Source organism: Cydia strobilella, chromosome 19 (assembly GCF_947568885.1).
Source record: "Cydia strobilella chromosome 19, ilCydStro3.1, whole genome shotgun sequence".
Lineage (NCBI taxonomy): Eukaryota > Metazoa > Arthropoda > Insecta > Lepidoptera > Tortricidae > Cydia > Cydia strobilella.
In genome coordinates, this window is record NC_086059.1 from 11728434 (window position 1) to 11739718 (window position 11285).

At 40.2% G+C, this 11285-nt stretch overlaps 5 protein-coding genes across 8 annotated transcripts in view; 3 read left to right on the forward strand and 2 right to left on the reverse strand.

The window, feature by feature from the left end:
* The window catches only part of LOC134749938 (ceramide synthase 6-like), a 41517-nt gene extending 40256 nt beyond the window's left edge, over positions 1 to 1261 (reverse strand). For 3 of the 4 annotated variants that reach the window (XM_063684959.1, XM_063684960.1, XM_063684958.1), the window contains exons 1-2: positions 933 to 1261; positions 425 to 545 (exon numbers count right to left, since the gene is read on the reverse strand). In XM_063684959.1, coding sequence (XP_063541029.1) covers positions 425 to 545; positions 933 to 1111 — 300 coding nt within the window. In that variant the 5' untranslated portion in view covers positions 1112 to 1261. The remainder of the gene's footprint in view (positions 1 to 424; positions 546 to 932) is intronic. The other variant, XM_063684962.1, reaches the window with a different exon arrangement.
* A 424-nt stretch (positions 1262 to 1685) lies between these two features.
* Positions 1686 to 2549, forward strand: LOC134750201 (DNA-directed RNA polymerase III subunit RPC10). Its single transcript, XM_063685333.1, has 2 exons — positions 1686 to 2027; positions 2296 to 2549. Exons 1-2 carry the CDS (start codon positions 1887 to 1889, stop codon positions 2479 to 2481), a joined length of 327 nt encoding a protein of 108 aa, XP_063541403.1. The 5' UTR covers positions 1686 to 1886; the 3' UTR covers positions 2482 to 2549.
* On the forward strand, positions 2523 to 3509 carry LOC134750199 (threonylcarbamoyl-AMP synthase). The gene has a single exon (XM_063685330.1). It carries the CDS (start codon positions 2523 to 2525, stop codon positions 3255 to 3257), a length of 735 nt encoding a protein of 244 aa, XP_063541400.1. The 3' UTR covers positions 3258 to 3509.
* On the reverse strand, positions 3493 to 5305 carry LOC134750200 (mitochondrial inner membrane protease subunit 2). Its single transcript, XM_063685331.1, has one exon. The coding sequence runs from the start codon at positions 5143 to 5145 to the stop codon at positions 4651 to 4653; it is 495 nt and encodes a 164-aa protein (XP_063541401.1). The 5' UTR covers positions 5146 to 5305; the 3' UTR covers positions 3493 to 4650.
* A 206-nt stretch (positions 5306 to 5511) lies between these two features.
* LOC134750108 (uncharacterized) lies at positions 5512 to 8444 on the forward strand. The gene has a single exon (XM_063685203.1). The coding sequence runs from the start codon at positions 5982 to 5984 to the stop codon at positions 8016 to 8018; it is 2037 nt and encodes a 678-aa protein (XP_063541273.1). The 5' UTR covers positions 5512 to 5981; the 3' UTR covers positions 8019 to 8444.
* The last annotated feature ends 2841 nt before the right edge of the window (positions 8445 to 11285 follow it).

Sequence of the window (11285 nt, forward strand, 5' to 3'; positions counted from 1 at the left end):
AAACTCTGGAAACTTTCCACAACTTGCACATTTGTAGCTATAAGTGTCCGTGTGTTTATGAAGATAAAGAAACATGCTTAAAATGAAAGAACAATTTATTTCCTATCTTGTAACAACATATTTAAAAAAATGTAATAGTATTGTATAATTAATTCTATATACCTAGACTCCTTAAATCAAAAAATCTTTTTAATTTAAGATTAGTAAACAAGTTTGGGAACAAATCAAATTATTTTATTAAATATTTTTGATTTGTGTTTTTTAAGTAGTCACACTACTATATATAAATTAAAAACTGTAATAGATGTCATATATTACAGTTTTTAACTTAAGATTAGTAGTTAAGTTTTGTAAATATGCATGTTTTTTTTACGAAATAAACAGATTATTAATCTTTTTTTATGAAAAATAAAACAAATCTTACCTGTTTATGCTTAATTTTAGGTGATGTCTGGTAGGCCAACTCTAGCTTAGGGTTACTAGGTGCTTTCTTTGATCTTGTGTTCTTAATACCTAACGACTTTCCAAAGGGCGCAAACCAGTACCTGAAATGAAAAATATTTTTTATAAGTTTCTTTAGCTAATAACATCAAAAGCATAACTATATTTTAGTAACCAAAAAGTATCAATAAGTCCTTCTATGAATAGGACAAAGTAGCGCATATCAGTGAAGTTTAAATTAAAGTATATTAAATTATGCTGTTTGAAATAGTTTACATAATTAAATTAAATAATTAAAATTACTAAGTTGATAAAGTATCTTCACAAATACTTAACCCCATTGAAATATTATCATGTTAATCGTGATACCGGTTACATGTTATCATTGCCGGTAGCAGCGTTATCAATACCTGTCCTATTAGAAATCTGATTAACTAGCTTTTGCGCCTATCTACAGTACTAAAGTATTCATAATTATTAGGAGCACTCACTTTTCTAGTATGTGCCGCAGGACTATTAGCACCACTGCTAAGGGCAGAGGGTACAGAAGGTGCCTGTGATCATTGTAAACCACAGGTTTATCAGGCCCTGGGGCCAAATCCTCCCAGGTAGTATTTGGAGGCAACCACACATCTTCATCCCAAAATGTATCCACTAAATACCGCAACATATTAACACTTTGCTTATCACCACTGTTTACTGTTAATAACAAGTCCAGTTATATGCTAATAACAAATTAAATCACGTCATAAACACACCCAAGAGAAAAATCAACAGCACACGACCGTCCGTCAGCCGACATGACACAAAAGTGTGGTGTTGCCAGATTTCAATCAATCATATTTTTAATGTATTTTTAAAGCGTGACATTCACGTGATTAGAATTAATAAAAGTGCGAAATCACTAAGACTAGGCACCCACGAGCAATTATTGTCTCCGCAACTTTTTTTTTTCTCTGTCGCATTTTCATACTACCCATAGACTTGATGTGAGAGATAAAATAGTTGCGGAGACAAAAGTTGCTCGTGCGCGCCTAACCAAATATGGTTCTCTGAATATTATAAAGGAATTAAGGAATCAAAACGTCATCTATAAAAAAGTCTTTAATAGATGTCTTATTCAATGAGCTAGGGATCCATTTTAAATCTTAAATAAAATCTTGGACCAGAAATTAGTCCCCAATTTATTGGTACAACATTAAAATTACCAGCAACACTAGCTTACTTGTCATTGTCATGCGTGTCAGGATGGTGTCAGGCTGTCAGTGAATTAAACTAACAAACTAACCTAAAAATATTGATAACAAACGTTTCCTTGATAAAACTGATAAAATAGATTACGAATTGCTCCGATTGCTCGTAATAAAGTTAAGTCAACCTAAGAACTTCAGAGAAAGCGTCCTTTTGCTTTACCTTATGCGTTAGAAGCATGGTGAAAACTGATAATGTTATTCTGCCCGACGTGTGCTAACATTCTTATGGTGGAGGAGGCACCGGAGACGGGCCTCAGGTACGGGTGCAACTCGTGTCCATATGTCTACAGCGTCAGGAAGAAGGTTTCGTCACGGACGTTCCCTAAACTCAAGGTTGGTACATTAAATTACTTAATCCTGTAGTGATGCAATCTGTTCTCACTGTCTGAAAATAAACGTTGATTTAGTTTATTTTGTTAATAGCTGCTTTTGATTTGAAAGTTACCAAAACATGACTTTATTTAGTCATTATCATATAGCCTAACCTTTTTTCTAAAATAAATTAAAAATAAGTGTTCCGTGAACAAAGTTTTGTACGGAACATTAAAAATTGATGTCTAGTTTTTCCATTGAGTATAGATATATATATATAACGTTTCAGGAGCTGGATTATATTATGGGCGGCGCTGCTGCCTGGGAGAATGTAGATTCAACAGATGCTGTGTGTCCAAAGTGCAGCCACGGAAAGGCATACTTCATGCAACTTCAGACCCGATCTGCTGATGAACCTATGACCACATTCTACCGCTGCTGTAACCACAAGTGTGCTCACAATTGGCGTGATTAGATAAAAAAAAACAATTGATTTACATGTGACAAAGTTTGAGCATGAATTTAATGAAAAGACTTAATATATTTAGTAGTTTGTTAATAAGTAGAAGTGCTTCACCAAAAATGAAGATTGAAAAAATGGCTCCTGTCATTTCCATCTCACTAGAAACCTCCAGTTCAAAAGCTGCAAAGTACCTTGCCACAGGACAAGTAATAGCCGTTCCTACAGACACCATCTACGGTTTAGCTTGCAGCGCTAACTGTCCTGAAGCTATAAAGAAACTATATAGTATTAAAGGTAGAGATTCCACCAAACCAGTAGCAATATGTGTGACATACATTAATAATGTACGTAAATGGGGCAATGCAGACCATCTAAGTGATGATTTGCTGAACAGTTTACTACCTGGCCCCGTAACAATAGTGTTAGAAAAGACAAAAGAGTTAAATAATCCATATCTCAACCCGAAAACTACAAAAATCGGTATTAGGATACCCAATCACAGTTTCATCAATAAAGTTACAGAAAAATTTGATATGCCTATAGCACTGACTAGTGCTAACTTTAGTAATGAGCCATCCACACTGTCTGTAAAGGAGTTTGAACACTTGTACTGTCATTTGGGGGCAGTTTTTGATGGAGGTGTGCTAAGTCAGGGCTTAGACCAAAACAGGACCGGTTCAACTGTGGTAGACCTGACTAAAAGTGGATGTTATAGTATTATAAGAAGAGGGACATCATATGAACATGTTGTAAAAATTTTAGAAGAGAATTCTTTGACCAGTTGTTAAGTTTGTTTTAAAAAAATGCATAAGTCACAAGTTTCCATCACTGATATGGAGAAGTCAATACTTTTACACTTGAGTAAAACTAACTATTATTTAACTGGGACGGGTAGTCGGGCGAGATAATGTTGCGCCAATCATGTGCTAGCCTGGCTGTATGCTAAATATATTTAGCTTTGACACTATAAGATAAGTTATAGTACCTATGATTGGTAATTGTTTATTTAAATAAAGCAAAACGTGTAGTTCTATTTTTTTATTCAACCGTTATAATTACTATATAGTTAACTTTCTTGAAACTTGTACCTTTAATTTCATTGATTTATTGCATTACAGATAATTATACTATTTTTTATCTTATCTCACAAGAACGCGAAGCGATGCGGCGCGGTGTGAATCAACCCTTTGATACTTATAGAAGTGTCCTACGTGGGCGATCTTGTCGCGAACGCGACGCCGTGGGCCCGACGCGCTGCTTTGCTTCGCGTTTGCATTTGAAACTATTTTCGTATTTTGTTGGAAAGTATGTCTTATAGGTTAAAGGCAGTAAATTAGTTGCAATGAAATTTAAATAAGTTAATTTGATTGTAGGTAGAATTACAGAATACAGTTCCTTCAGTTTAACAACAGAAACAATTGAGCTAGGTCACCTTTTCAAACCTGTTTACAGAAAAACTAGTTTGACATTGAAGTTTCAACCAATAACAAACTTGTCTAAAAGGTAATAAGAAAGTTATCATAGTTCATGATAGGAAGCGAAACAGGAACAAATAGACTAGTTAAGAGATCTAAAAGCAAGATCAGTTAATTTGGCATTACTTTAAGGATGGTTACTTGGCTATATAGGCTAAACATTAATCATCAGGGCCATTAAAGTTGAAAACTACACTTTTTTTCAGATTTAGGATTTTTTTATGTTATTTCTACCACAAGCTCTTTCAATCCTAATGTCCCAAAATTTCCATAAATTTTTCGTTCCTTCCATTCCATTACCATCATACAAAGTTAATAAAAAATAGTAACAGAATGGATATAAAAATCTTGAGACCCTTTTTTTATCCTATTAAGATTGAAAGAGCTTAAATAAGATTCTTGAGTAGAAATAACATAAAAAATTCTAAAAAAAACTAGTGTACTTTAAATAGAATGGCTCATAAACATAAACATTAAGCAAATGCAGACAAGTAAATCATTACAACTAAAGTCTTGGAACTTATGTCTATAATACAGCAACAAACTTCCCCTAATTTAAGTAACTGAAGGTAGATTTCACAATCATTTTCACCCTATCACCTATTTTATAAATTTCCACTATAAACATCAAGATGTAATAAAACAAACAGGCAGTTACTTGTAAACATTGATGTAACTTTTGTGGTCCTAAACGTAACATTTACCACTACACAGGCATGCTGATCGGTCTTCTGTGTGCCGGCAATTTAGCTTCGAGTTGCTGCCATCGATCGGGAGGCCACACTATGGCTATAGCCTTAGCGTTCAACAGACCTAATGACACGGGCCCAAAAGTGTTGCTGTCTAACGTGTGGCCTGTGTGGTCGCCTTCCACCCAGCAGTGGCCATCGGGAACCTTCACGTATTGCGTTTTGTAGCCTAGCGTGCTCACGACGTCACCCTGGAGCGCTACCACGCGCTTGATAATCTTCTGGTTAGGATCTTTCGGCGACACCAGCGATACAACGTCACCTCGCTTCACACTGAAGTCTCTGATCGCCCATCGCGATAAAAACACGTAGTCCATGTTCTTCGCTTCAGGATTGAGCGCTGGCTGCATAGATATACCCTCGACCCGAGCCACATACCCCACGGTGTCCAGCAGGGTTAGGCCGACGGGGAGGCCAATTAGAATCGACTTAAACATACTCTTTAGAAACATGAGCGTGGTTAAGCGACTCTTTGCGGCAGCAAATCGAGCCCGGCATAGTCACGCGAATAGGATTTTTCACTAGAACATACTGATTTTTTTAAATATTTAAACAAAATTAGTTTGCGGCACTGACATTTGATTTGAGCTTTTTGAAGTTATACAACTTGTCAAAATATTGTCAACAATTAGGTTCCATTGAGAATTAATTATTAGCGCGTGTTAAAATATATCTCGATCCTAATTTCAGATGCGTTTTTCAAAGTTATAAACTAAAGCACGTTTGTTTTGGATGACAATCTGCAACGTGGATTTGAAACCGGTTTTGGTTTAGCGTGTCACGTCACTACAATGAAATGAATGAATGACCATAGAGTTTCGGTCTTCACATATACTTTTAAAAAAAGTGTTGATGCTTTCTATAGTAAATTACAACCAAACAGAAATTTTGGACATTTTATTTGCGTGTAGTGAGTTTAATATCACATAAATGACGACAAAAGACCTCAAGATTTTAACAATCGGAACCTGGATAGCATAAAATAAATAATCGTGTACAGATGGAAGCGTTCCGTCCTCGAGAAAAACTTACAATCTGCATAATCAGCTGTCAGTGAGATAGATCATCTGTCCCTGTAAATATTAAAGCTAAAGCAATCATAACACGTTTCAGTTAAACGAGTGTAAATAATGAGGTAAACGGCCCTGCTAAGATGTGACTTCGATCGCGTGGTGGATCGCCGCGACCCGAGAACAAAAATGGGATAATAACCTAAGAGCCTCGGCCGAGCCATGGCTGGTCTCCCGTGAGGTCACGCGTCCGTTCGACGGCAGCTAGCACGCGCAACATGTCCGGCGACTTCTCGTTCGCGGCGAAGATCGTGAGTCCCGTGAAGTGCAACGAGAAGCCATGGGACCTCTGGGTGAGCGAGATCGGGCACTCGTCGCCGCGGCGCGACGAGCCCGCGGCGGACGGCAAAGCGGCGCCCACGCGGCCGCAGCACCCCTACAAGCCGGGCGCGCCGCGCTACCGCCGCGCCGGCCTGCACCGCCTGCACCACGACTCCATGAGCCTCCACGGCCTCTTCCCGCAAATGGACAATCTCAACGCGGCCATCTGCCACATGTGCGGAGTGGTAGTGAAGTGCAGTGCGGCTTACAGACACTTACTCGAGTCCCACACGGGCTCCGAACCCATACTCCCACCTCCACCTCCCGCACCCACAGTCAAGCTCAAAAGTGGTCACAGTCGGAGTCGACATAAAAAAGAACTGCCTCCACCCCCTCCCCCTGTAGACATCCTGCCTGTCCCCATGGAGACGTCTCCTGTTTACACAGCTACAACTCCTCTTTCAAGGATAGTGATACCGCAGCCTGATTTGCAATACTTAGAAGAGCCGGGCACTTCTTCAGCAGTCACTGGAGAAGTCCAAGTATGTGTGGAGACAGGGGAGCTGCCGGTGGTTAGTATACAAGATACAGAGGACCTGCCTCTTGGTGAGAACATCACCGATGATATAGTTGATATTATGAACTCTGAAGGCATACAGAGTGCGGACGACATCACAAATGCAGCAGATTGGAAGAATATAATTAGAGATATAGGGAAGATGCAAGATCTCAACTTTCCCCAAACCACCGATACGGTACAAACGGACCTGTTCGCGCCCGTGGATGGGTCTCTCGCTTACCACACCATGACTGACACAGATTTATCTAGTTTACAATTTGCATCGAACACCTCACCCATGCTGGCATCCGTGATAGACACGGGCGTGCTCAACGCTCAAGCTTTAAAACCGGCGCCGGCCACGCCGACGAGCAAAGCGCGGCCGAAGGCGAAATCGAAATTTAGTCTCCGAGAGTATGACCCTAACAAGCACTGTGGAGTTGTCACCGCTGACAACCCTAAGCCGTGCACGCGGTCTCTTACTTGTAAAGCGCACGCTCTTTCCCTACGGCGGACAGTTGAAGGTAGAATTAAACCATTCGATACGTTATTGGCTGAGCATCGAGCAGCGAGAGACGCGGGGCAGCAGGCGAATGCGGCTGCGGCGGCGGCAGCAGCGGCGGCAGCAGCAGCAGCGGCCGCCGCGCCCGCACCGCTCCTCACGCCTTTACTCGTCAACGCTTCGTTAGATCTCAGCGCGTTCAACGGCCTCACACCTGAACAGCAAGTCAATGACATCTACGCGAGTCTCGTCAGCTTGGAAGAGTCGCACGGTGTCTTGCCGGATACGTCTACTATCGCGCCGCTGCTGAGCCAAACCCTGCCGCTGCCGACCGAGCCGTTTTTGCTACCTGATGATGCCGAGGTCCCGCTTGAGGTGCCCGCGTCGTCGCCGGTGCTGCCGCCCGTAGTACCTAAGATTGAAAAGGTGGAACGTCCAGAGAGATCAGACGAGGGCCCGCCCCCGCTGGTGCCGGGCGATGTGTGCTGGTATTCAACCTGCCCGCGGCCGCTGGCGCTGTGCACGTTCAACGCGTCGCACGCAGGCGGCGCCATCACCTTAGGCAAGAAATTCGCGACGGTCCGGAGTAACATAAAGTCTTCGCTCTCTCGTTCTCAGTGTAAAACCGGCGCGACGAACAATTATTATTATAATCAGAACGCTCTATCGTTGTCTAAAACTGTACATATGAATAATGCTAGTAAAACTAATAAGCCCGAACTGAGAAAGCTGATAGTGACGTGTAGTGGAGGTGGAAAAGTGCAGCAGACTCTTAGTGAGCTTTTTGGGGGGGACGTTAGACACGTAAACGGGCACGTGGGGCACAGCGGGACGCAGGGGCACAAGCGTGCCCCGCCGCTGAAGCACGGTAAGCGTGCCCCCGCCCTGGACCTGGGCTTCGGCCTGGACCCTCTCCTTGACGAGAAGTGCTAAGCACCTGTAAGCAATCACCGGTTGTGTAGTCACATATGTGTATTTATTTTTCTGTACAATCACGATGTAAAATAATGAACATGAATACCCGCAGATAATGTTACGATAATGTTAAATCTCATTTGGTTTCAAGAAACGAACTAATGTTTGTATTATTTTGTATATTATTTATAAGATTTTTTTAAATCGTTCCCGACGTCGTCGGCATATGTCAATGAGAATTAAAAATAGATTATTCAGAATGGTTGTATTTTTTCGAAATGACGTTACTCATTGTTGATACTGAATTGAATACTGATAAATGGCCTAGGTTTAATAATGGTTAATGTGATGAAAATTTCCATGTAAAAATATAAATACTATTGAATAAGTATATCCGTAATAGTAAATCACCTCCTTTTGAAATAAAGGAATACCTCAGTTCTACTTCTCCTTGTTTTACTTATTTCAGTTAATTCACTGTCACCTTGAACTAAACTAAATTTACCTAAATATTACAGCAATCAGTGGCTCTGTGAGCTGTAGACCTCGTAAACCCCCATGGCTCCGCTATTTCCAGAAATTTTCAAATCAAAAAATTTAATCGACCCTCTTACCAATCGATAATTCTTACCAATCAAACCTCTCACTAAATTTCACGACAGTCTGTTGAGAAATGCGACCTCAAGACAGAAACATCTGGACATACGAAATAATTTTTGCCCAAACTGAAACGGAGACCTTCGCTATCGCTCGGTCAACTAATTAAAATTCTAATATGCCAAGACTAGTTACCTTGATAAATTAGGAAAGATATCTCATTCACCAGAGCGTAGCAAATTTACTGTTTCGTATACGAATATTACCCAGTTCTGGTTTTTATGGCAGTTACTTGGTTGGTAACTGTTGTAAGGTAATTACCTCGTGGGAAAGTATCGAAGCTTGTTTCAAACGGAATAAAACAATGACTCCGGTTCGAAGGACCACCATATTCATTATCTAATTTATCTTTAAGGCAAAGATTCGTTGACTATAATGACGTGTAAAGTTTACGATTTTGTTCTTCAAATCTGACAGCGGATGTAGATGGCCCTTATATGTCTTCACTTCACAATAACTCCATCCAATATAGTGGCTACTGTAGTCACCTGCAATGATATGTTACAACGAGGGCCGCAAAAAGATGTGACGCGCACTTATTGCTCTACAATCATAGAAAACCGCCTCTACTGGTCTGTGGCTGCAATGCAAATAAGATCGTGTCAGACATTTTTGCGGCCCTCGTTGTGTAACATATTATTTCTGGTAACTGTACACAGTGGCGAATTAGCCACGTGGCAAAAGTAGCAAATGCCAAGGGCCCCCCGCTTAGCCACGTGGCAAAAGTAGCAAATGCCAAGGGCCCCGGCCCCGCTTAGCCATGTGGCAAAAGTTGCAAATGCCCCCGCGCACCTACGCCTACATTGTGGTTGTGGCCCAAATGCCCCCGCGCACCTACGCCTACATTGTGGTTGTGGCCCAAATGCTCCGCGCACCTACGTATTGTGGCCGTAAAAAACCTAAGTTTCACTTCGTCCGATAAAATTAAAACGATCCATGGGCCCCATGATAGAATTTGCTACAGGCCCCGCGCTGGCTTAATCCGGCACTGTTGGTGGGTTGGGTACTATTATGCTCCAATTAAAAAAAAAGGCCAACTTCTAATATATCCAAATAAAATATTTTTGCCCTCACTAGCTCGGAAAGCCGTCTTTGGAGCGTGTTTAAGTAGCTTTTGACAGATAACAAAACGTAAAACGCTCATAATAATAGTTCGTTCGATATTAATTATCATTAAATAAATGGTTTGAGAATTTAATAAAAAATACCAAATTTAGCTTTATTTAATGATTTTAAGTCATAAACCTTAAATTCCATAAGAAACATTTGTTTTTAGGGTTCCGTACCCAAAGGGTAAAAACTGGACCCTATTACTAAGACTCCGCTGTCCGTCCTTTCGTCTGTCCGTCTGTCTGTCTGTCTGTCACCAGGCTGTATCTCATGATGCGTGATAGCTAGACAGTTGAAATTTTCACAGATGATGTATTTCTCTTGCCGCTATAACAACAAATACTAAAAAGTACGGAACCCTCGGTGGGCGAGTCCGACTCGCACTTGGCTGGTTTTATTTCTTTAAATTTATATTTTAATTTTAAAAAGATTGTTATTTAACTACTAATTAAGGAAGAGCGGTGCCTCTTAACATAGGTATTTTGTTACTTAAAAAAAGGCACCAACACTTACCTGTATAAGTAATTCTTAAACTGAATAAACAATTTTTCATTTTCATGACAAAAATTAAAATTCGACAATATATTTATTTAATTGTCGAATTTTCATTTTTGGTCCATCAACTTATTTATGCGCCGCCTATAACGGATCACAAAAATACACAAGCCCAAAATAAAACCAGCTTGTTATGGGACTCGACATTCATAACACATCCGTCCACTGCCCATATGTTAAGTGGGTCAGCGTGTGAAAGTAAGATTCGCACCTACATATCGATATCTGAAGCACGCACAGGTTCGATTCCCGAGTGTACACAATGCTTAATTATGTACTTGAGAAGCAAAGGACTAAAGGGCAAGTAGTTTACTGGCGACTATGGTCTTAACGGCTTTACTTCTTAGGTTGTTGAAATGTGTAAGTGTTTACGGAGAGTTGGGTGACTATACTATGTGCGTGTGTTTGGTATTCGTAATGTTTAGTGTTAATATGAAACTAAATAACGGTCGTTTATGTATCTACTATTCTAATTAAGTAAATATATTTTCACCACATGCACCAGCTGGTCAAGGCTATCTTGATTGTTCAAAAACTAATAAGAAAGTTGCATTTTATCCACACGTGTGACAAAGTAATCAAATGCAAGTTTTGAGTTGTGTCCTTACGTTAGCTGGTAGAATTAACTTTTAAATGATGATTTTGAGTGATAAATATTTAATAACGTTCGTTTGGTTTTGATTTGGTTTAATTTTGTTTGATATTTTACAGTTAGTATTTTCTTCGCGTTGGTGTGGTGAAAAATTTAGTGTTTCACTCTGTGGCAAAATTTGTTTAACGTTGCCTTGAAACCCTCGCAACGCTCAAGATTCTTCCACTTTTCGAACCACTCGCTACGCTACGCAATTTTGGAATATTTCGCTTTCTTGGGTATCAATATTAGTACCAGCGGTTAAACAACAACTTTGTCCAACAAATAACTATATAAAAATGCTGAAATAACTGCTTTCTATCCAGCGGCCG